Genomic DNA, 25,349 nt, shown 5'->3' with positions numbered 1-25,349 from the left:
AGTTGATGTGTCATCATTATGTTCCAGAATACTCAACTGTTCATTTTTTTTAATGAGTGATATTTAGGAAAGAAATAATACATATTATTTTTAGCAGACAGTTTACATTAGCTTGAGATTGAAAATACACTGCAGCACATGTCTTTCTGATAATTTGTAGTAAGAATTTCACTTATGTGTATGATCCCACTATTTCAAAGATGTTATTTGCTAAAATTATGAAGAAGATTTAGTGTAAAGTTTGATTAGAAAATGTATCAATGATTGTAATTAGCCAATAACTTGAGAATGATGGAAAAACTATCAATCTAATTAGTCATTCATATTTTAATTTTTGCATTTTTTTGCTTTTGATGGTGCCATTCGGGATTTTGATTGTAAATTTGTTAATGAAAAATACTGTCTGATTTGAAGTTAAAATATTGATTTAAAATTATATTTCCTTGTTGGACTTTCATTAGTTGATCATTAATTATTCAAAGGTTTAAATGTTTCCTTTGGTAAAGATTAGCTTGTAGCACTAATAGACTTTTTAGTACTTGACAGTGTGTAAAAAGATGAAATAACTCTCAAAGCAATTGTGTCGACTGATTTAATTTTGACATTCTTCTCACAAAAAATGCCAAAGTGTAGTAAATGTAATAAGTATAGTGGTGATAATGTTACTTTTATTTTGATGGAAAAGAAATATACTATTGTTGAATGTGTTCTTGTTTGTAAGTGATTCTGTATTTCAAAATGTGGCATTCACAGACTAGGATTGCCGATTGTGTTTAGCAGGGCATGATATACAAATATATTGTTGCATATATTCAAGTTCTATTTCATGTCTAGAATTACAAAATTCTGTCTATTGTGTAGCTGATAATTCATTTCCTATACATTTCAAAGTGCAATATTAGATTTTTGATAAAAATGTCACGAGCGATGATGGTCCTGTATATTATTGAATTAAAGAATATGTCAAAAATAATTTCCATCGTTAACACAGTATTTTGTTGATATCTTAATGAATTTATTAAGCATAACTTTTATCAAATTGATTGTCTATTTGTCACAGAATTAAAAGTGTTCTTCTAAATTCATTTACATTGCTAACTTTGTAGAATTTATTTCATATAGTCAGTATTTTCAATGATATATGTGAAGTTATAACTCTTATTTTACATAAAAAGGTAGTTTAATATGATTTTCATTCTCTCTATAATTTGTAGAAAATCCCCGGATCATATTTATATTATCAAATTCTCATTCTACTCTAAAGAAGCTCAAAGAGAAAGCATGCAATCAAAATAAATACAAATGGCTTGGATCGAGCTCTAAATTCATATAAATCATTACTGGATATTGAATAATTAATTACAATTTAAAAAGGTTTAATGGCCATACTAAAAATATGGACAATGGCAGCAAAATATGCTATGTTTATATGGAAGTATTAACACTGTCTTTATTTTTATTCATCTCTGGACGTCTCCAAGAAAAGAAGCACAACGCGCATGTGCGTTTGATGACATATGACATATTTTCCATTTATGAATTCAGAGCCCAAAGTTGGGCACAAACGAGTTTCAAATTGATGGAAAAAAATATCAAACCTAATTTTCTCTGTTTTGTCATGTAAAATATTTTTATATGTTGATATTACGATCTTGAAAAGAGTTTCTGCATATTGACAATGTTCGAGAATCAATCCTGACATGATAATTTTTTAAGACAAGTGCACTCACGATGATCATGATGTGATGTCCGTCATTAAAAATTGTAACAAAAACATGTTTCACAACAAGCTCTAAATTCATATCAATGGTTATCATATGAAAATTATTGTTGGATATAATGATTAAATAATGTTCTATGGTCATGATATTGATATTCTTCATGAAAGCAAGGTGTATTTTCTTTTACGTTGATCGTTTCAATTTTCTGGTTTGATTAAAGCACAGTACTGCTATTCATGAATTCATCGTGCATAAATTATCTCAGCACGAGCAGATGAGTAAAACTCGAACTATGATCGAAATAAACTTCATATTAATGGTGAATAGACATCATAATTACACAATGGGTTTCATTTTGGGGGGAATTTAAATCAAGTAAGTAGTAGTCAAGTTAAACATTACTCTTTATTGTGGTGATTTGTGTGAAACAAACGAAACGGCTGGCCGACTTATTTTTTTTTCCGATACACTGATTTTGCACAATCTGCACCGGCACTCGATGACATCGATCGAACACCGATTTTAAAATCAATTTGACTCAGGTTTAGTTACAACTGTTGGGTAAAAGCGTTCTTATGAAAATCAAATTAATCATACAACTCTCCCAAATATCTGAAACATTACGTTTTATGTGGATTCCTTCTAAATATACATCTCTGTTTATTCAATTGATTTTCTTCTTTGATGTACGCTTCAGGGAATTCAGCAAAGAGGTTTCTCTCTGAACATTGACAATAAATGAAATTGCATTATCCATAAACCACTAGACATGTATGTATAGTTCAGAATATGGATACCGTTATGTAGCTTCTCCTTCATTAATGATCTGGCCCATGCTCAATTGAATTTGTTTTATTGAAGCAGACATTTTTGGGCTTTCTCTCTCTTTAGATATTCAGCAGTGATTAAAGGTCAATGAGTCTCCAAGCCCAGAAAAGAATCCCAAGTCTTATACATGCTGTTTGCTTGTGGAATGAAGAAATTGGAACACAGCAGTGTAGGCATGCCTTCCATCTAGGACAGACAGTGCATTGTTTTTGAAAAGCATAACTTGCATAGCAGGGCAGTACCACTAAAATGGTTCTTGCGTAAATGCTGAGAATCCATGTCATGCTGAATGCAACCGGTCTTGTTCTATCCCCCCATAGGGGTCTTTGGATCGAACATGTTCTTTGAGGTGTACATACATGCTCTTATGCGTATAAACTGATACGTAAGTGTGGTTACACAACAGTTGTCTTGGTAAGACTTGCATGAGAATTGCCTGTTGTTTGGACTGAGCTTTATAACCTTGGTGGGGCCCTCTCTGATCACCCAGAATGCCCGAGTACGAGATGACAGCTGTCAAACGAGATGCCTGTGATGAGAGAGACTTCATCATTGTTGGAGGTAGTATCCTTCCTGTTCTTGGTCCTCTTTCATAACATAAATACAATGCTAGAATGCTATCATTAATTTCATGTTAACCCACACTTCAGGAGCTTATAGCTTGCTGATATCAGGATCTTGCATTTGATGGCAATTAAGAATGTGGGTCCTCTTTTATTTAGGTAGGTTTCTGCAATTGACAATTTTTTTCTTACCAAGGTGTGTTCCCAGGGGGGGCACTTCCATTCACGAAGGGATACCATGCGCGACCATAGTGTCTCAAAAAGCACCCTAAACACAAATTTTCAATAGTCTGAAAATGCACCCCTTAACAAGTATTGGCATGTGAAACCCTACCCTTAACAAGTATTGGAAACAAAAAGATACTCTTGCCAAGCAGGGTTGGCGATTTTTTTTAATTTAAATCAGATTTTTTTTATTTTTTTGATTTTTTAAAAGTTCCTTCGAAAAAAAGGGTAATTATCCCCCCCTTACTCTTACAATGACATCAATATTGATGTTATACATTTCACCCCTAATATTGTTCTTAACCACATATTTTGTAATTAAAATCCAGTTAAAATGGACAATTAAAAATAAATTTGAGGAATCATGTATCTGAACTTAATTCTATCATACAGAGGCCTATGAAGGAATATTCCATAGGGAATTCCCAGTGAGTAGAGAAAATTCCCCTCTGGGATTTTTCATTCAAATATTTAAAAAATCCAAGAGGAAAAATCCCCAGGCACTCCTCAGTGGAAATTGTCTCACATGTGCACACAAAAGCTTGGTGGCAAAGAAGGCACCATGTCGGGCAGGAAAAGTGATCCAATATGGATTAATTTCCAGAAATTGAACATAGACTTAAAAGGTTTATAAGAGAAAGCTTTTCTCAACAGTCAAATTATGACTGTACTACATTACGTTAATGTGATTTTTATAATTATGTTATTTAAAACATCAAATGTATGATAAATGTAACAATACGAAATAAGAGGCATGTTAAATATGTTGATTACATGCAGATATCATTTTTTATTTTACATGACAGAAGTAGTCATGTGTAGGCGAAGGATCAAAACTGGAAAACTGCCAACAAACCTTTTCTCATTGACTTTTATATATTACATTTTTTTACAAACTGCTCTCTGAAAAGTCTTTGGATTATGTGAAAACTTTATGTTAAGAAAGAAATTGACTAATAATAACTGACAAAGAATGTAAAATTTCAGAAGAAAAACTCGACATAATTTACAAAAAATGAGTATCTATTGACAACATACATCTGTAGTTTTTAAGGAATCACCTGATTTTATTGATTTGATTTTAATTTGTTTTAAGTAGATATGAAAACTTTGTTGATCTTTTGTTGATATAAAGTTAATTCAAAGTTTTTCAGTTGACTTTAAGAATTAAAACTGCATTGAACAAATACTTTGTCCATGATTTGTACATTTTTCAATGGAAGAGATTTAAATCAATGATTTAAAAAAAAAAATGGTGATTTTCATCGTGATTTAAATCACGATTTAAATCAACGTGATTTAAATCCGCCAACCCTGTTGCCAAGTATTCCCTGAATTGACCCCCGAAACAAGTACAGCGATAACTTTATTGTTATGTCACGGTCGTCGATACCTACATCATTGGGTTTAGTACGACCTCCCACATCTCGTGCAAATCGTACTCTAAACACGTAGTGTTGCCTCTTGGGGCAAAAAGTACATCCTTTATATAACATTGTAGTCTTAATTTTTTTACACCCTCGCAAATTTGACTCTAAACACGTAGCTTTCGTAGCGAAAATAGATACAATTTTTTCATGATTTTAGCGTTTTTGACACCCTTATTACGTTACGTACATAACGTGCACTATCTTGTTTTTTGGGAGGCGCATGGTGTCCACTTGTCAATGTAAGTGGCCCCCCGGGGATGTGTTTAATACTTTTTGTTCTTCCTGTTTGCGAACCACTTTGCCCAAAAGCAATTTTGATGACCTATAAAACTACAGTGCATGTCAGCAAAACAGATATTACACATATGAAATGAGTTAAGTTTGTAAAAGAGGGGTTAACTAATAGAATTTTGTGCGTTATTAACTTATTCATAATCTTTTTGATTTAATTATAGCTCTTTAATTTTAAAGGTAACCATGCTTTCTAATGTAGTTATGCTCTCTCCCCCTTTTTATGTTTAAAAAGAGCCATAAGTTGTTTTTAAAATACATTATTAATTTGTTGTCCACATAATGTGCTGGATAGCCCTCCCCCCTTAGTTAAACAGTTGTTTTTCTAAAAGGGTCCCATGTAAATATTCTGTGCATGTGTTGGTTTGTTTTTCAAATTTGCTAAATATTAGTTAACAATGATTTTATTAAGATTTCTTGGCTCATTTCATCCATTGAACCATCGAAATAGATCCAGATGTCTTTCACATGATCAATTTTTGCTAAGATTTTCTAAACAGGAATCAATGTTGGTGATATAACTTTATCATTTCAACAACTGAACAATGATTTTTTATTCTAAATCTTTTTTTAATGAGTTTGACTTGTTCAGATCATGCAGCAATAAAAAAAACATGTTTTCTCAGTGATAGATAAAAAGCTGTTTTTCAGCTATGTTTACCATCCAAAATATAAGAATATGATAAATGAATGAAATTGAGCAAAATACTACTTAGGAATGAACCAAAAAATAGAAAAACAAATTTCTATAAGAACATGTTAACGTTGGCAGGAAAAAGAAATGAAAACAAACTAATAAAAGATAACATTTATTAGATCAAACACCTACTCACAAAGATTATGAAGTAGCAAGAGAAGAAAGAAAGAAAGAGAAAGATAGAAAAAGAAATAAAGGAAGAAAAAAAAGAAAGGAAGAAAGAAAGAAAGAAAGAAAGGAAGGAAGGAAGGAAGGAAGGAAGGAAGGAAGGAAGAAAGGAAGAAAGAAAGAAAGAAAGAAAGAAAGAAAGAAAGAAAGAGAAAGAAAGAAAAAGAAATAAAGGAAGGAAGAAAAAAAAGAAAGAAAGGAAGAAAGAAAGAAAGAAAGGAAGAAAGAAAGGAAAGAAGGAAGAAAGAAAGAAAGAAAGAAAGGAAAGAAGGAAGAAAGAAAGGAAGGAAGGAAGGAATGAAAAATTAAGAGAGAAAGAAAGAAAGAAAAATAAAGAGAGAAAGAAAGAGAGATAGGAATAAATAAAAGAAAAAAGGAAGAAAGATTACTTTAACACAAATCCTTTCCCCATACATATATCATTTACATTGACTGCAGCATAATTATCCATTAACATTTGTTTTTTGCATTGACGCCAAATGACAACAATGCCTTGTTCTTGTTCATTATTCCATAGACTTTGTAATTTTTTTTACTTCATTCCATTTAACATTGAATTCACACCTTGTAATCCTGTGTAACTACATTCTTGAAATTCTTACTTGACATCCTCACTGTATAAATACCAATGACTCTGTTAATAATTTTCAGGCTGAGGATGAGGTGCGACACCTCGAAACATGTTCCGTTTATTAAAATGTTATGTTCTATTCTTTATTTTGTCTTCAATTTAGTATCGTGTCGTTCTTTTGGAAAAATCTGATAGAGTAATAATATTTTCATTAAACCAAGTTTCAAAAAAGAAGTATGGTTTAGATTTTGAACGAATTAGCCTGTTAAACCATAGACATTGACAGGCAGAAAACTTATGGCCATAAAATTCTACTGTTGCTTCTTCTCTGTATAAATACCAAACACGAAGTGATTCAGCAATTTGTATATTACTCAATGACTTAAAAATAGATTCTGGAGCAAAGAATTCCACAAGATAGAAACATCACCATTAAATTTAAATAAAAAATAAAGAAGGAAGTTAATCATTCGAGACTGCTTTCTCTTTGTCTGTGTTTCTCTATTTAATCATATGTGTCAGTGCATGCACATCATTCTGATGCGATTTCAATTCTAGTCTTTAATTCTTCTTCTCTTCCTCTTCTATTTCTTCTTCTTCCTCTTCCCCCTTTTCTTTTTTTTCTTCTTCTTTGTCTTCTTATCATAATTATAATTTTTGTCATAGTTTGTTATTATTATTGTTATTATAATTGTTTTTCTTGTTGTTATTCTTTTCCTTCTACTCCTCCTCCTTCTCTCTTTTTTTCTTTTAGTTCTTCTGCTTTTTTTCTTTCTCTTCTGCTTTTGTTTTTCTTTGCTTTCTTATTTTTCTTCTATTTCTTCTTCTTTGTCTTCTCATCACAGTTATCATTTTCGTCATCATAATCATCCTTATTATTTCTATTATTATTGTTGTTACTATTGATATTCTTGTTATCTTTTTTCTAGTCTATCTCCTCCTTCTCGTCCTTCTTCTTCTCCTCCTCCTTCTACTCCTCCTTCTTCTCCTCCTCTTCTTTTTCTTATTTTCATCATTGTGATCATTTTCATCATTATCAACTTCATCATCATCATCATCATCATCATCATCACCACCACCATTATCATCATCTTCATCATTATCATTATTATTCCTATTATTCTAATTCTAAATTCGTAATGAAAGCTTTTAATGTTTACATACTGAAAACATGGACCTACTACCTACTGTCCATGCATAAAGCAAGTTGATGTTTGAAGCCAGGAATCCATTCAAACCTGCATGATTGGGAAAAGACAAGGTTGGATGTCAAGTGAGACATGATTTGCAAATGGGTAAGGCGTAAAAAATTGGCAGTTGGTCAACAATGTTGTGTGTACTGAGACCAGCGTGATGCTTGTCATGATGGTGCTTTAATTAACTACGATGAATGCCTACGATGTTCCGTTGATGTGTAGCAGCACTTTTATAGGGAACTAAATGTGATCTGACCTATACTTCAAGATGTGCCTTTAGAGGGCCCTTGTGGAGTTTGGAGTGCAGTGTTTCTTCAGTAAACTTGAGAAATGGATGGTTGGTTGCTGTCATAGAACTGTTCATAGTTAGTTGGTGATCACATGTAACCGATGTAGGGTGGGTCCATATTACTGCTGATCACCGTTGTATAATGACAGTGATTATATTCAGTGCTTGGGGAAAAAAATACACTGTGTGTAATAGGATTTGAGTTTGCAAGTTTCAACAACACTGCATAGTTGGATAATTACCCATTAGCAAACTAAATTTACTTTTACTGACCTATTCTGTGTAACAAGATGATAAGCTTTGCCAATACTGTTAAATAACATTGCTGATGCTCTGGGCATTCACAAAAAAGAACAGTTTTAACTTGATTGTTCTGGATGCTTTATAGATGATATAATCACTTTTTATTCTTCACTAGCGATTGAGATATCTACTTGGAATAGTTTGAAAGTGTCAATGAAAGAGGTCATTCAGACATTGCATTAATCTTTGGCATTACCTCATTTGATATCAGTTCACTTAATCTTTTCTTTGAACTATTGGCCAAGAATTTTAACATTTATCGGTCAAAAATACAGTGAGTAGGAAATGACGTCTGTGGAGCCTGAGAAGGAGTCAGTTGTATACAAGGAGCCTGCATTTGCCAATATCATAGGTGGTAAGACTAATGTTTCATTTTCTTGAAAAATAATGGATTATATGTGACCATTATGAGTTTGTTTGAATCGTTTTGTATATTTTTATTTAGTTTCATATTTATTGTTAATTTAATATAATTGCCATTATTTTTCAATATGCCTTGCCGACTACAAAAAATCCTTTTCCCTGGGTAATAGGTGGGGAGAGGGGGGTGGGGGGGTCTTAGCCCTCTTATGCTTGCTAGAAACATTTCTTTTTGAAATGTATAAACTTAACCCCCCCCTTCCAAAAAAAAATCTTTTACTTGCAATTCAACAAATATTGCATGGTACGTCAAACAAAAGACCTAGGATTTTTTTCCTCGTTCAATCATATCGCCGGTGGTCATATGAACCGTTGTATCACAGATACGACAGTGCAAACCCATTTCAGAGAAAATTGACTTCAAAGTTTACTATAATTTCCACGTTTTTTCCCCAGCCTTACAAGATTTTCATTGCTAAAAAATACATGGTAGGAAAGACCAAGACTGTAGCTTAACAATATTTACACAGAACCAGAGAAATATCGCTAAAGAGATACATGCTTGTAATTATGGTTTGAGTGGTTAAAAAATGCATTAGGGAATATACTACACTGACCCCATCTTCAATACGCGTGATCAGCCAACCGTCGTACCTTTCTTTCACATGCAAAGTCAATGCATATCTATGATGGTTTGCTGACCGCTTATTTGCATATATAAAAGCATGTAGCTGTTGTTTGCTTGGTTACAGTACATGTTTTCAATGGAATATGCACATTTTATCAAAAATTTGTATGGCATTGCCGGGAGAATCCCCATATCTTAGAATCTAAATAATTTGCTGCCTAAAAATTTAACTATGTATAGAATAGGACTGTCAATAGCTATAAATATTTAAAAATGAATATTTAGACCAAAACTGCAATGGTTTGGTTGAACACCAACGATATCTAGGTCAATTTGGTGCTCACGTCCAGTGAATTGGTGATATAAGCCAGTTTTTAATACAGCCCATTCTGACCCCAAGATAGGGCTTGACAGTTTTATCATAAATACACCCTCAAATGTTCATGTAGACTCAGCAATATAAATTGCCTTTATAAATTCAGGTAAAGTCCAACTAATGTGTTGGTTCAGTAGAGCGTCTGTCTCACAACCGGAAGGTTGGGGATTCAAGCCCTGGCAGTGTCAGACCAAAAGACGTTAAAAGATGGGAATTGCTGCTATCCTGTTTGGCATTCAACAATTCAAGGGATAGAGTTATGTTGATCTGGCACTGCAGAGTGGCTGCCTACTACACGATCACTTGGGTATTTCTATTTCAGATTTCATTTCCAACAAATAAAATATGGATTTTTTGTAATCATTAACTAGTGCAGCAACAGGAGCGTAACGGGGGTCCCTGGCCAGAGGGGGCGAGAGCCAAAAGTTTCCCGGTCATTTCATGGTATGAATAGGCAGTCAAAATTTTCAACGGGGCCAGATATTATGGCATATCTGGTATGATTTATCTTTTTAAAAAAGTAGAAGCGAGCACAAATTTTGAGATTTTTATAACAAAAATCAAATTTTGTGATAGATTTTGACATAATATTCAGAAAATGATATCATATTTCACCCTTCTCTCTACTTTTTTTTCTCTATCCGGCAGTAGTGTGAAGGGTAAAAAAAAGAGGGGCATAGTATAGCGCAGGGCCCAAAAAGCTGCTTAATATAATTGAGCGAAAAATAATCACCTTTTCATGAGAATCTAACTGTGAGAAAACTTTCAGTAAATTAAACATCACATCTTACACTTTTCCTGTGCTTTTCTTTCCTCTTTTTCATGTTTGTTCTTGGTTGTAGAACTTTTGGGGGCCATGGCCCAGCCGTTCCATCTGTAAACCAGTGCTATGTGGGGGGGGGTCCAAGGCGGAGCCCCTGGAAACTCTTGATATCAAAGCCATTTAAAACCCTACAGATTGCTGCTATTTAATCAAATTGTGGGTAAATACAGTATATAGCTTTTACATAACACATTAATTCAATGCAATTTTGAGGGGGCACAACATAGCAATATGGGAAAATTTGTAAATGGCCGCCGAGCGAAGCAAGCCTGAAAAAATTGGCCTTTTGAAATGTATTATTTTATTTCCCCTTTGGTGTGGAACCAAGACCTCCCCCCTGTATGCCAGTGATTGAATGTAAAGCTTAATGTATGGTCCATGGGGGGAGCCCTTTGAAGGTTACAGATGAAGAGCCCCTAATGCATTGGGTCTGGGGCAGGGGCCCCCAGTAGCTTTGGAGATCTAGTCAAAGTAAAAACTAACAGACTTTTTACCGGTAATTAAAGCTTTACCTGGGTAGGGGTGTAATGTATAAAAGGAGGATATTCAAGCCTGATTGCGACTGTTAATGCATTAAATTTAGCAAGCTTATAACACAATGTTATGTGCAGTCCATCTTTCTTCTTTATTTTCAATCCTTGATCATTAGCCCGGTTGTATTTTTAAGTTCCTCTTTCTTTTTTTTTCTTGTCCCTTCTTTTTCCAATTTATCTTTTGGCGTATTCCATTTTACCTTCATTTCCTGCTTTTGTCATCTTCCGATTTATTTCCCTTTCTTACTTATGCTATTAATGTATAGTAGGCATATTTCGGAATGATTTGTTCTTTTTCACATGTTCTTTCGTTTTTTTCCCACTTTCCTTCCATTTTTCATTTTTCATGTTATTTTTCTTAATTTTCTTTTCACTTTTTCCCTTTCCGAGTCCTCTTTCCCCCCTCTCCTTCCCCTTTCCCTTTCTTTCTCCTTCCTCTTTTCTCTTTTTCCTGATTTAAAAAAAAAAATTCCCAATGAAATCTGCCAGGGGGACAGCCTGCTCCCTCCTGCCTGTTACACCACTGTACAGCAAGGAAATAGTGCAGATTATTGTAATGGCAAGACAGTACAGTGACCCCTGGGCAGGGAAACAAAACCTTATACGACAGAATAACCCACATTGTTTGATAATTCTGTTCATCAATTAAAAAATGAAATTGATTGTGTATTGAATAAGAAGTCAGTCTTTTTAGTAAAATCAAATGATTCTGCTGCTTGATCTTTCATGTATAGAAGTAAGCTGTATCTGATCCGCACGTATGATAGGGGTTTTGTTGTCACATTGACTGACCACAAAGTAATATGAAAACTATGTCACATGGGGAAATAAAGTGTAATTAATTTTAATTTAGACTCAAAAGTTAAAGTGTCTTGGGAGTCTCAGGCACTTTGGCCTTCATGACAATTCAAACATAGTGCATCCAATACCCCTCTCATGGAGTCATAGGTGAATATTAGGTTACCTGGACACTGTTTAGTCAAAGGTTGTTTATATAGACTAAGTGTTTGATGGAACGTTCTGCAATTTAAGGTTTAGGATGAATAAGTCATGAATAAACTTCATGTTTTTAAACTATTCTGATTGAAGGTCTTTTAATTAGGGATGGGTAAGAAAATTTTTGAAAATTAAAAAGATCATGGGTTCAAATCCTATATCAGGCATCCATTTCCTTCAGCAAGAATTTTACCTAAATTCAGCTGCACCCGATCCAGGAGAAGTGAATAGATACCTGCAGGATTAATTCCTAGTACGCACTGAGAAATGGCAGCTCAAAGTGAAGAGTAAAATACTTTTACCATTTCACAATAGTTAAGGTATTGCAATGAATAAGCAAGCCATGCTTTTAGCTCTCACTTTATTTTAGATGATGTAAGAAAATTCATGATATTCACTGTCCCTGTGATAAAGGATAGGAAAATTATTCATTTATGGTCTTAAAAAGGTGATTATAAATGTACCATGTCTTGATACCAGACTAATTGATAAAAAAAAATTGAATCTCCGAAAAAATAATTAGTATGTGCAGTAGTGTATGACTATGCCCTAGGAGCTACATGCCATATATGGAATGCCCGGAAAATATATGTCAAGCATTTCCTTCTTAATCCTTCGTTATGTGGAAGCACCGTGGTGAAGCGGTTCTGTTTCTTGCCTTGTAATCAGAGGGTCGTGTGTTCGAATCCCATCATGGCCTAGCATCCTTTGGCAAGGCGTCAATCCACACTTTACCACTCTCACCCAGGTGCTAATTGGGTACCAGTAGGAAACAACCGTCATTGTGGTTGGTTTAGCAAGTGTGCGCCTAACAGGCTGCTTGAAATGCTATGAATCCAGTGACCAGGGGGGTGTTTCACAAAGATTTAAGTATGACTTAAGTCGCACTTAAATGTCGACGCGTACATGATATGCAACGCGCAATCTTATTGATCAATACGCAGTAGTGCGCGTCCTCTTGGCATGATCTGACCAATGCTGTCATGCCTCTTATACTGCGCGCAACAAGACATTTAAGTGCGACTCTAAGTCATACTTAAATCTTTGTGAAACACCCCCCAGGTAATACTAATTGTGAAGCTTTTTGAGCAGTCGTTGAGTGATAAAGCGCTATATAAGTGAAGATTATTATTATTATCACTTAATGTTTGATAAATTGTAGCTTCTCTATCATACACTGTTATGTTTAGCAGCTATTTTACACTAATCCACAAGTACATATTTAGTTTTTATTGTTATTACAACTATATCAAATAATCAATACTGCTTCAAAAACTTGTCTTGTATCAAGAGGTGACATAATTCACATTATGCCGCATTCAAACCAGGTTAGGTAAATAGGTACTTGGCAGTATTGAAATCTTAACCAAAGTTTTTGTAAGTAAATGGGTCTATTGCATGGATCTTGGACATAAGTGTAATCAAGTATCACTGATCATTTTTGCATGAATTTCAGGTCGTATGTCTAAGGACAAAGGTCATTTTGAATCAGTGAATTAGTTATTTTATTACCATATTGATTGTGTTTTTGTTATTCATTTCAGTTGTTTTCAGCATTGAACCTCATAATGCAGACAAGACTGCCAGAGGCTTTCCACTTGTTATTTATGTTTTTTTTCAGAATTCTATCATTTTAAAAGTCAGTGTATGTAAAGGTACATGACTGATTATATTTAGCTCTGTAATCTGCAGAGTTCCTTTCTCAGGGTTTGGTTCATACTGAATTTTCTGACAATATTGTCTCATAATGCTTGTATGTATTCTGTGTGGTAATTTGTAATTCATGTATGATGCATATCTCATATGATAGGACTTTGGTTTCTTGTATGTTATCCATAATCCCTCTATGTCAATCTCCCTCAGCCCATCTCTCTCTCTCTCTCTCTCTCTCAACCCTTGCCATGTGTTCTCTCCCCCTATTTTTATCAATCTATACTCTTTCCCTTTTTTCTTGCTTTCTCCTTTACTTTCTTCCTTTCGTACTTTTCCTTTTTAGCATACCTTGTAACATCTCTACCCTCATTCTTCTGCTTCCTATCTCCACTGTATATATTCACTCATGCTTGGCTTTGAACTCTCCACTTCTCAGCATGCCATTGGAGAACCCATACACATACTTCCACCACACACCCTCAAATAAACCAACCCCACATACACACACACACTCATGTTCCTACCCACATACACACTCCCTACAACACACATCTGCAATGCACATCCCAGACCCTTGTAAGTGCTGACGTATCCTACTCACTCACATATGGCACGTACATCTCATCATTGCCAGCCTAGGTTCAGTTTGATTTTTTTTTCTTTCATGGCATGGGTAACGATTCGTATTAGAGCGAAGTAGCTTGGTTTGCTTTCTATCATGGATTCCAATAAGGAAGAGGGTCAAAATACTGTGTGGAAGGAGCCAGCATTCACTTCAATCATCGGAGGTAAAAAAAAATCCCAATTTGGAAATAAGTGTTATATTCTTGTATAATGATCTTTTTAGCCAAGATCTTTAAATAGCCATTGTATTTCTCTTGGGTAGAGATGTCATTATGTTTCAACCGCATATCATTTTGAAGTCTGATCACCATATTGTTGAAATTCTTGTCTCGTTTTGACGTCGCTCAAGGCTCATTGTTTATTGATGATGTTTTTGAGAAGACGGTGTTCTGTTAGCAATTTGAAAGGTTCATTCAAGCAGTGATTGAACAATGTAATAAGGATGCAAACAATTTATAATTGTATTGACATTTTGAAAACAAATTCTGAAAAGTCTAGTGGTTGTAAATTAACATGCATTGTAAACAACCTGTAATTTTCTATTGAATTACCTTACTTTTTTAATAAATATTTTAGCATTGGATCTTAAATTGTTTTGCAAAAGTGAAAATTTAGTTGAATTTGCCATTGTTCAACCCTGCACACTCTTTAAAATGATATCATTTGTTGCCGACAAAATTGTTACTATGTGTCTGATTAAGGTTATTAATTAAGAATGGCCAACTTATAAATTGAATTGTACCAGAATTTGTCTTTTGTAGATTTTGGGGTCAGACACATAATATTATATTGGTTAAATTGACCACTCCTTTTAACTGCTTTAGTCACACAAATGGAATCAAACTGACTACTTTGATCTATCTGGAGTCATTTTGTTGTTGTGACTGTACAGCATAAGTTCTTCTTCAGTTTCATATTGTGTATCTTGGTATTACAGAATGAGAAAGACAGTAATAATAACAACTTAAATCTTTTAACATGACTCGGACTTGAGGAAAGTGATTTTTGTTTTTAAAGTATAAAGCAATTGTACTGTGTGAATTACATGTATTATAAATTGTATAACATGTATTACATGTATTATAAATTGTATAACTTTCATATTTCAAGGATTGATAATTACTAATAGTTTAAGATGAAGATCTTGAAAAGTTGACAATTATAAAAACATCTATGAAAGAACTGATGTTTTATACATATACCTCCAAAATGTACACACATACTAAACAATTAAGTAATACTAATCTTATAATACATGCCCATAATGATTTTCACTACCATCAACATAATCTGTCAAACAAGACCCCCCCACCCCTCCTTCCTCCCCCAAATGACCAACTACCTCAGTATGATAAAAATAAGAAATTAAATGAATTACACTACTACAGTAGCTCAGGTAAACACTGTTTTCATGACAAAATTTGGGTTTGATTTTTTTTTACTGAACTCAAGAATACATAGGGTGACATGAACCTGACTTTGTTAGTATGAAAAATGATCATACTGAATATTATCATTACAGCATATATATTATTGCTTACCAAAATACCATACCCCTTGCTGGAATGCCATGCTAATTCTGCCACTTTCTCTGTAAGAATACTTTCTCCCAGAATTTTTGCACATGTTTTTTAAATTATACATACAAACACATGGGCAGTCACTAGGTTTGATTTCGTTTGAACTCATTTAAGGTTAACTGTTTCTAAAATTGTCATCTTTGATGAAGATTTAGTTTTTACTGTATCTAGTTTGGTAACATTTCATGAAGCATTTGGTTAGTGATTTTTGACTGATTAATTGCTCTTAGCCAGTCAGCTGTAAGGATTGAAAATCAGTTATCAGTGAAAATCAGTTATCAGTGAAAATCAGTTATCAGTGAAAATTAGTTATCAGTGAAAATTAGTTATCAGTGAAAATTAGTTATCAGTGAAAATCAGTTATCAGTGAAAATTAGTTATCAGTGAAAATTAGTTATCAGCGAAAATCAGTTATCAGTGAAAATCAGTTATCAGTGAAAATTAGTTATCAGTGAAAATCAGTTTTCAGTGAAAATCAGTTATTAGTGAAAATCAGTTATCAGTAAAAATTAGTTATCAGTGAAAATTAGTTATCAGTGAAAATCAGTTATCAGTGAAAATTAGTCATCAGTGAAAATCAGTTATCAGTGAAAATCAGTTATCAGTGAAAATTAGTCATCAGTGAAAATTAGTTATCAACGAAAATCCCATCTCCGGTAGATATGAACATGTTTCATCTGAATCTCAGGCTAGTAAAAAAAATCTTGTGACAATTTATAGTGAGGGACTCATGTCAATGGTTAATATAACAGGTATAGCAACCAAGCCACTTGAAAAAATTACCCAATGTATAAATTACCATCCAAGAACAGCACCCTCAACAATGAGGATTCCTTTTTTCTTCTTTCTTGCGTGTTAGATATTTTGGAAGATAATTTTGACTGATTTCGGATTTGATAATCTTTTTTTATTTTCTTTGATAACCATTATGTATTCTTAGACCCCTCTTGGTATTCTAGGTCCATCATTGTCAAGGGTGTTCTAAAAAAATTTCAAATAAAAAAAACATTGATTTCTATGTTAGATCTTTAGTGATTTCAATGGCTATACCTTAGTTAAATATTTGATTTATTCATTTATTTTTTATTTTATTTCATTTCATTTCCAGGTACACATACTCGTAACAAAAGTCAAATTTATTAAATTAAAAATAATCATACAACATCCAATATACAATATCAAATAAAAAGAAACACTCAAAAAAAAGGAAAGAACATAACTGCTTTAAGCAAGTATTTGAAGTGAATGTATTGTTATGCCATTATATCGTGTACAATGTCCAATAAATTATTTTTACACTGTAATGAAGATAAAAATAAAAATTCCCAACCTATGGTAGTTGTCATGAAAGATATTGAATAGTATATCAAGGGAGAAAAGTGTAGATGGTTTGTTTTTCACCTCAATTGTGATCAGTCATGTATGAATGATTATGGATCATAAACAACAGACTTTGTTTTTAAACTTTGCCTGTATGATAATGATTTTTTTTCTCCCAAGATAGATGAGATAATGTGCTTTTGTTTGTATTTCAATCATTATTTCTTATTTTTCAAATAACTTTAGCAGAATGAATTTCTCTCTGCTATTTCCTCTTTAACTTTTGTGCAGGAGTGAAATTAGATTCCTTTTCATATTTCATATTTCCTGTCAAAATGATTAAAACTAAAAGTATCAGACTATTATATCAAATGAATTATAACACCCATTTCCAGGTAAAATAAAAAATAAAGTAATGATCATTGAATTGAAGCATTGCAAATTACACTTCAGTGATCATAGAGAGGTCTGAAAATATGAATTATGGCACTTAATGATTCAGGATATGCGTGACCGATCAGTATTTGCAACTAGGTAAAATAAAGGCTATACTATTCTCTCTCATGTACTATACAATGAATTAAATTAGGTTGGTATATCAACCCAAGGCCTGTAATCTTTTGTTTAGAAGAGTTTTAAAAGAAAATGAAAAAAAGGTAAAAAAGACAGTATTGTTTCAAAGCAGGATATAGATTATGCTTACATAGAACCTGCTAGAAGATCAGCTGATATCAGAAAGTATTAAAATCTTAAAAAAAGGGGGGGGGGGAGTTATACCTTATTCACCAATTTGCATTGATTTGTCTTCAATGCAGGATATAGGGTATTTACAATGTCAGTATTATTTCGTAATTTTTTTTTAAAGAGATTTTTTTAGGAGGCAGTGTGATGCAATATGACAACAGTCAGTTTTTATTTGAAGTTGATTTTTTTAAATTAAAAAAATTGTTTACTTTATCAAGTAGTAAATGAGGGTGAGTTGAGGGAGGGGGGGGGGGGGTATGCCCAATGTCTGTTTTGCTTAAGCTCAGTGAGGCAGTGATACATCCAGTTAAGACAATTTGCTTGTATGTAGCCTCCTTGTCTCTGTCCCAGCATCAAGAAGAGCTGGAGGAATATTATCCACCTTGCCTGTCGTGTGAGTCCAATCCATATGTCACCATCCAAAATCAATATCCAATATGCTACTCAATTTATGGCGGTGTCCTCAGTGCCAATAGCAGGTGATATATATTAGATGGGAAATGATCCAAGTGTAGTCTCCTTGTGAGAGAAGGAGGGCGGTGTGCGTTGAAAAGAATTCCTTTGCTTCATAGTTCTTTGACATTTAGATAGGGATGTAAACATGGGGAATATAAATGCTAGGTTGTTTGAGGAATGCAGATCATAATTCATCCTCATTATGTGTGGGTATGTCTGTTTGGGTGGGTGAATATTTGTATGGTCTTCTTCTTGTCAGGTCACTACACAAGACCTGTCCAGTGGAGGGGAGGGTACAGGATCTGGCTTTGGGCTCCAGATCTTTGGCAGTGCATGGCTGTGGTAGGAGGGGCAGACCAGAAGGTGTTACATTGTCTGATCCTCCCCACACTTGCAAGCAGTGTTCCCATCTATGTTGTAGCGCCATTTGTATGGTATCCAAGGAATTAGTCATTTCTTTTCAGATTAAAAGAGAGTGTGTGATTCTTTGAGAGTTTTAATCTCCCTTTATAATGAAAGAAATACATACTATTCCCTGTTATCCTTTATTTTCTAATAATGCAAGAAGACAATTTTATCACAGTGCATTCATTGTTTACAGAGTGGATGAATACAAATTTATTAATGCACAATGGACATTCCTTCTATATATTTAGTTTAAACACACTCTCTTTTTCTCTCGTGATTTTTTTCATGTTTTTTTTTCCTTGCTTTTTTTATTTCCCATCAATCTTTCATTCACTTAATCTGGCATTATCCCCCTTTTTCCTTTTGTCTCTCCATCTTTTATCTCTTCCTGTCTCTTCATCATCCCTTCTTCTTGTCTGTCCACTTTCCTCCTCCTATGTCTCTTAATCTTTATCTCTTCCTGTCTCTTTCTACATTCACCTCGTCATGTCTCTTGTCTCTCCACCTTTATCTCTTCCAGTCTCTTGTCTCTCCACCTTTATGTCATCCTGTCTCTTGTCTCCATGTTTATCTCATCCTGTCTCTTTTCTCTCCACCTTAATATCCCACTTCTCTATCTTGTTCTCTTCCTGTCTCTTGTTTCTTCATCTTTCTCCTATGTATCTTGTCTCTCAACCCTTATCTTTTCCTGTCTCTTGACTATCAATCTTCCACTCTCTATATCTTTTATATCTTCACCTCTATCTCTTTCTGTCTCTTGACTATCAATTTTCCACTCTCTCTATATATATCTTCACCTTTATCTCTCCCTGTCTCTTGACTATCAATTTTCCACTCTCTATATATATATCTTCACCTTTATCTCTCCCTGTCTCTTCATCATCCCTTCTTCTTGTCTCTCCACCTTTCTCCTCCTATATCTCTTAATCTTTATTTCTTCATGTCTCATGTCTCTTCCCCTTTCTTTCTGCACATCTCATGCCTTTCCATTTTTCTATAAAACTCTTATAACTCTTTGTCTCTGTATATTTCTTCTCTCCCAACTCTGTCACAATTCCCAGTCTCTCATCTTTCTGCTTATCATGTCTCTTCTCAGAGGGTTAGGGAATATACTGCTGATTATGGTTGTGATGTATGGAAGCAGGAGACCGTCAAAAACACGGATATACGTCGTGTCGTAATTCAATTTACTACACGACGTAAATAATTAAGTAGTGTAGCAATTCGAATTACTACACGACGTAAATAATTACGTAGTGTAGTAATTCGAATTACTACACGACGTAATTCCGAATTACTGCCCAACGATTTAATGTCATGACGTTAAATGAATTAGTGTCGCTACATCAAATAATTAAGGTCGTGTAGTAATTCGAATTACAACACTACCTAAATAATTACGTAGTGTAGTAATTCCAATTACTACACTACCTAAATAATTACGTCGTGTAGTAAATAATTACTACACGACGTAATTCCGAATTACCGCTCAACGATTTAACGTCATGACGTTAAATGAATTAGTGTAGTGACGTTAAATCAACCAATGAGACCGTTCGTTATATGAGCGCAATACGAAGAGCTGAGACTACAGAGCATTGTACAGGAACGTACCGGCAGGAAGTTAGTTGGATGTTCGACATTTGATATTCAAACTGTGAAGTTGGTTTGATATTCAGGTTCGATATTCAAACGCCTGTGAAGCTGGACCAACATTCGATATTCAAATATATTCAGGGGTTTTGAAAGCTAAGGGGTTTTACAAGTGCAGCACGTCTCGGGCAACCATAACAACACTGGCGTGCCCAAGTACGAGGACATTTAGGGGACAAACGTCAGTGAATAAAAGGGCAAGAAATTTTATTTTTTTTATTTTTTTTTTCGAGGGGCCCCCAGGGATACCCCGACGGCCTAGCCGGGGTAACACGTATCTTTACTTGTAGAAATCGACTCGGGCAACCATATAAACACTAGTTTGACCCGGTGCATGCACATTTAGGGGGCTCAAATTAACAAAATTAAAGGAATAAAGGACTATTTATCGCATTTTGTTTATTTTTTTTCAAGGGGCCCCCAGGAATATCCCGACGGTCTATCCGGGGTAACCACCTACCCTAACTTGTAGAACTTGACTCGGTTACCCGGCGCATGCACATTAACGGGGGGCTAAAAAAACGGAATATTTCAAGCATGGGGAACCACGTTCCTGACTAATCTCTTGGTGCCGCCAGTGGATAGAGTAAAAAAAACAAGGAAAGAGAGAATACATAATAGGAGAGAGAGAAGCGAAAGGGGGAGATTGGAAAGAAAAGGAGGGGGAACGGGAGAGAAAGAGAAGGGAGAACGGAGGGGTCATATCATTGTATGAACAGGATGTTTTATGATTGTGCCCCGAGCATTAGGGCGAAGCTCAATGCATGATAAGAACAAAAAGAGGGGGCACACAATGGCGCATGCAGCAAAAATTTGCTTCGTAATAAGTCTCGAGCCAGCGAGAAAAAAAAACACCTTTAACTTTGAGATTGATTTTGACATGGTATGCATAAAATAACGTATCTTTCATCTTTCTTTCCTTTCTTTCCTTTTATCAATTCCTATTGTTCTCGGTTGTAGAACATTTTTTTTTTTTGGGGGGGGCAGTACTATGCGGATCGGGTCCGTGGCAATATTGGTCCAGCTTCACAGGCGTTTGAATATCGAACCTGAATATCAAACCAACTTCACAGTTTGAATATCAAATGTCGAACATCCAACTAACTTCCTGCCGGTACGTTCCTGTACAATACTCTGTAGTCTCAGCTCTTCGCATTGCGCTCATATAACGAACGGTCTCATTGGTTGATTTAACGTCACTACACTAATTCATTTAACGTCATGACGTTAAATCGTTGAGCAGTAATTCGGAATTACGTCGTGTAGTAATTATTTACTACACGACGTAATTATTTAGGTAGTGTAGTAATTGGAATTACTACACTACGTAATTATTTAGGTAGTGTAGTAATTCGAATTACTACACGACCTTAATTATTTGATGTAGCGACACTAATTCATTTAACGTCATGACATTAAATCGTTGGGCAGTAATTCGGAATTACGTCGTGTAGTAATTCGAATTACTACACTACGTAATTATTTACGTCGTGTAGTAATTCGAATTGCTACACTACGTAATTATATACGTCGTGTAGTAAATTGAATTACGACACGACGTATATCCGTGTTTTTGACGGTCTCCTGCTTCCATAGACTTAGGGATCCAAATGCCATCTGTCCTATGGAAGCATGAGACCGTCAAAAACACGGATATACGTCGTGTCTTAATTCAATTTACTACACGACGTAAATAATTACGTAGTGTAGCAATTCGAATTACCACGCGACGTAAATAATCACGTAGTGTAGTAATTCGAATTACTACACGACGCAATTCCGAATTACTGCCCAACGATTTAATGTCATGACGTTAAATGAATTAGTGTCGCTACATCAAATAATTAAGGTCGTGTAGTAATTCGAATTACTACACTACGTAAATAATTACGTAGTGTAGTAATTCCAATTACTACACTACCTAAATAATTACGTCGTGTAGTAAATAATTACTACACGACGTAATTCCGAATTACTGCTCAACGATTTAACGTCATGACGTTAAATGAATTAGTGTAGTGACGTTAAATCAACCAATGAGACCGTTCGTTATATGAGCGCAATGCGAAGAGCTGAGACTACATAGTATTGTACAGGAACGTACCGGCAGGAAGTTAGTTGGATGTTCGACATTTGATATTCAAACTGTGAAGTTGGTTTGATATTCTGGTTCGATATTCAAACGCCTGTGAAGCTGGACCAACATTCGATATTCAAATATATTCAGGGGTTTTGAAAGCTAAGGGGTTTTACAAGTGCAGCACGTCTCGGGCAACCATAACAACACTGGCGTGCCAGTACGAGGACATTTAGGGGACACGTCAGTGAATAAAAGGGCAAGAATTTTTTTTCGAGGGGCCCCCAGGGATACCCCGACGGCCTAGCCGGGGTAACACGAATCCTAACTTGTAGAACTTGACTCGGGCAACCATATAAACACTATATAGTTTGACCCGGTGCATGCACATTTAGGGGGCTCAAATTAACAAAATTAAAGGAATAAAGGTCTATTTATCGCATTTTGTTTATTTTTTTTCCAAGGGGCCCCCAGGAATATCCCGACGGCCTATCCGGGGTAACCACCTACCCTAACTTGTAGAACTTGACTCGGTTACCCGGCGCATGCACATTAACGGGGGCTAAAATTAACAAAACGGAATATTTCAAGCATGGGGAACCACGTTCCTGACTAATCTCTTGGTGCCGCCAGTGGATAGAGTAAAAAAAACAAGGAAAGAGAGAATACATAATAGGAGAGAGAGAAGCGAAAGGGGGAGATTGGAAAGAAAAGGAAGGGGAACGGGAGAGAAAGAGAAGGGAGAACGGAGGGGTCATATCATTGTATGAACAGGATGTTTTATGATTGTGCCCGAGCATTAGGGCGAAGCTCAATGCGTGATAAGAACAAAAAGAGGGGGCACACAATGGCACATGCAGCAATAATTTGCTTCGTAATAAGTCTCGAGCCAGCGAGACAAAACACACCTCTAACTTTGAGATTGATTTTGACATGGTATGCATAAAATAACGTATCTTTCATCTTTCCTTTTATCATTTCCTATTGTTCTCGGTTGTAGAACATTTTTTTTTTTTTTGGGGGGGCAGTACTATGCGGATCGGGTCCGTGGCAATGACGGACTCGAATATTGGTCAAGCTTCACAGGCGTTTGAATATCGAACCTGAATATCAAACCAACTTCACAGTTTGAATATCAAATGTCGAACATCCAACTAACTTCCTGCCGGTACGTTCCTGTACAATACTCTGTAGTCTCAGCTCTTCGCATTGCGCTCATATAACGAACGGTCTCATTGGTTGATTTAACGTCACTACACTAATTCATTTAACGTCATGACGTTAAATCGTTGAGCAGTAATTCGGAATTACGTCGTGTAGTAATTATTTACTACACGACGTAATTATTTAGGTAGTGTAGTAATTGGAATTACTACACTACGTAATTATTTACGTAGTGTAGTAATTCGAATTACTACACGACCTTAATTATTTGATGTAGCGACACTAATTCATTTAACGTCATGACATTAAATCGTTGGGCAGTAATTCGGAATTGCGTCGTGTAGTAATTCGAATTACTACACTACGTAATTATTTACGTCGTGTAGTAATTTGAATTGCTACACTACGTAATTATTTACGTCGTGTAGTAAATTGAATTACGACACGACGTATATCCGTGTTTTTGACGGTCTCCTGCTTCCATACTGTCCGTCACAAACCTAATGACACATTACTCCACAATCATATGTCGCTTTTCAACCAAACTTGGAGGGTAGATGGACTTGGGTGACCTGCATGTTATGCTGCAGTCAGAGGTCACATGATTTAAGTAAAACATGAAACTTGGTATCACTTAATATCCTGTGTAGTTGGTTTGATATTCAGGTTCGATATTCAAACGCCTGTGAAGCTGGACCAACATTCGATATTCAAATATATTCAGGGGTTTTGAAAGCTAAGGGGTTTTACAAGTGCAGCACGTCTCGGGCAACCATAACAACACTGGCGTGCCCAAGTACGAGGACATTTAGGGGACAAACGTCAGTGAATAAAAGGGCAAGAAATTTTTTTTTTTAATTTTTTTTTCGAGGGGCCCCCAGGGATACCCCGACGGCCTAGCCGGGGTAACACGTATCTTTACTTGTAGAAATCGACTCGGGCAACCATATAAACACTAGTTTGACCCGGTGCATGCACATTTAGGGGGCTCAAATTAACAAAATTAAAGGAATAAAGGACTATTTATCGCATTTTGTTTATTTTTTTTTCAAGGGGCCCCCAGGAATATCCCGACGGTCTATCCGGGGTAACCACCTACCCTAACTTGTAGAACTTGACTCGGTTACCCGGCGCATGCACATTAACGGGGGGCTAAAAAAACGGAATATTTCAAGCATGGGGAACCACGTTCCTGACTAATCTCTTGGTGCCGCCAGTGGATAGAGTAAAAAAAACAAGGAAAGAGAGAATACATAATAGGAGAGAGAGAAGCGAAAGGGGGAGATTGGAAAGAAAAGGAGGGGGAACGGGAGAGAAAGAGAAGGGAGAACGGAGGGGTCATATCATTGTATGAACAGGATGTTTTATGATTGTGCCCCGAGCATTAGGGCGAAGCTCAATGCGTGATAAGAACAAAAAGAGGGGGCACACAATGGCGCATGCAGCAAAAATTTGCTTCGTAATAAGTCTCGAGCCAGCGAGAAAAAAAAACACCTTTAACTTTGAGATTGATTTTGACATGGTATGCATAAAATAACGTATCTTTCATCTTTCTTTCCTTTCTTTCCTTTTATCAATTCCTATTGTTCTCGGTTGTAGAACATTTTTTTTTGAGGGGGGCAGTACTATGCGGATCGGGTCCGTGGCAATATTGGTCCAGCTTCACAGGCGT

At 35.3% G+C, this 25,349-nt stretch overlaps 1 protein-coding gene across 4 annotated transcripts in view; it reads left to right on the top strand.

The window, feature by feature from the left end:
- The first annotated feature begins 3,021 nt into the window (after positions 1 to 3,021).
- LOC121428371 (band 7 protein AGAP004871-like) overlaps positions 3,022 to 25,349 on the top strand; it is a 98,896-nt gene continuing 76,568 nt past the window's right edge. Inside the window, exon 1 of one of the 4 annotated variants that reach the window (XM_041624957.1) lies at positions 3,022 to 3,110. In XM_041624957.1, the coding sequence (XP_041480891.1) occupies positions 3,041 to 3,110 (70 nt within the window). In that variant the 5' untranslated portion in view covers positions 3,022 to 3,040. Of the gene's footprint in view, positions 3,111 to 7,896; positions 8,638 to 14,268; positions 14,440 to 25,349 lie in introns of those variants that run through there. The other 3 variants (XM_041624956.1, XM_041624958.1, XM_041624955.1) reach the window with 3 other exon arrangements.

This window comes from Lytechinus variegatus, chromosome 15 (assembly GCF_018143015.1).
Source record: "Lytechinus variegatus isolate NC3 chromosome 15, Lvar_3.0, whole genome shotgun sequence".
Lineage (NCBI taxonomy): Eukaryota > Metazoa > Echinodermata > Echinoidea > Temnopleuroida > Toxopneustidae > Lytechinus > Lytechinus variegatus.
The sequence above is the reverse complement of the archived record's forward strand: the minus strand, read 5'-3'. Positions and strand labels throughout refer to the sequence as shown.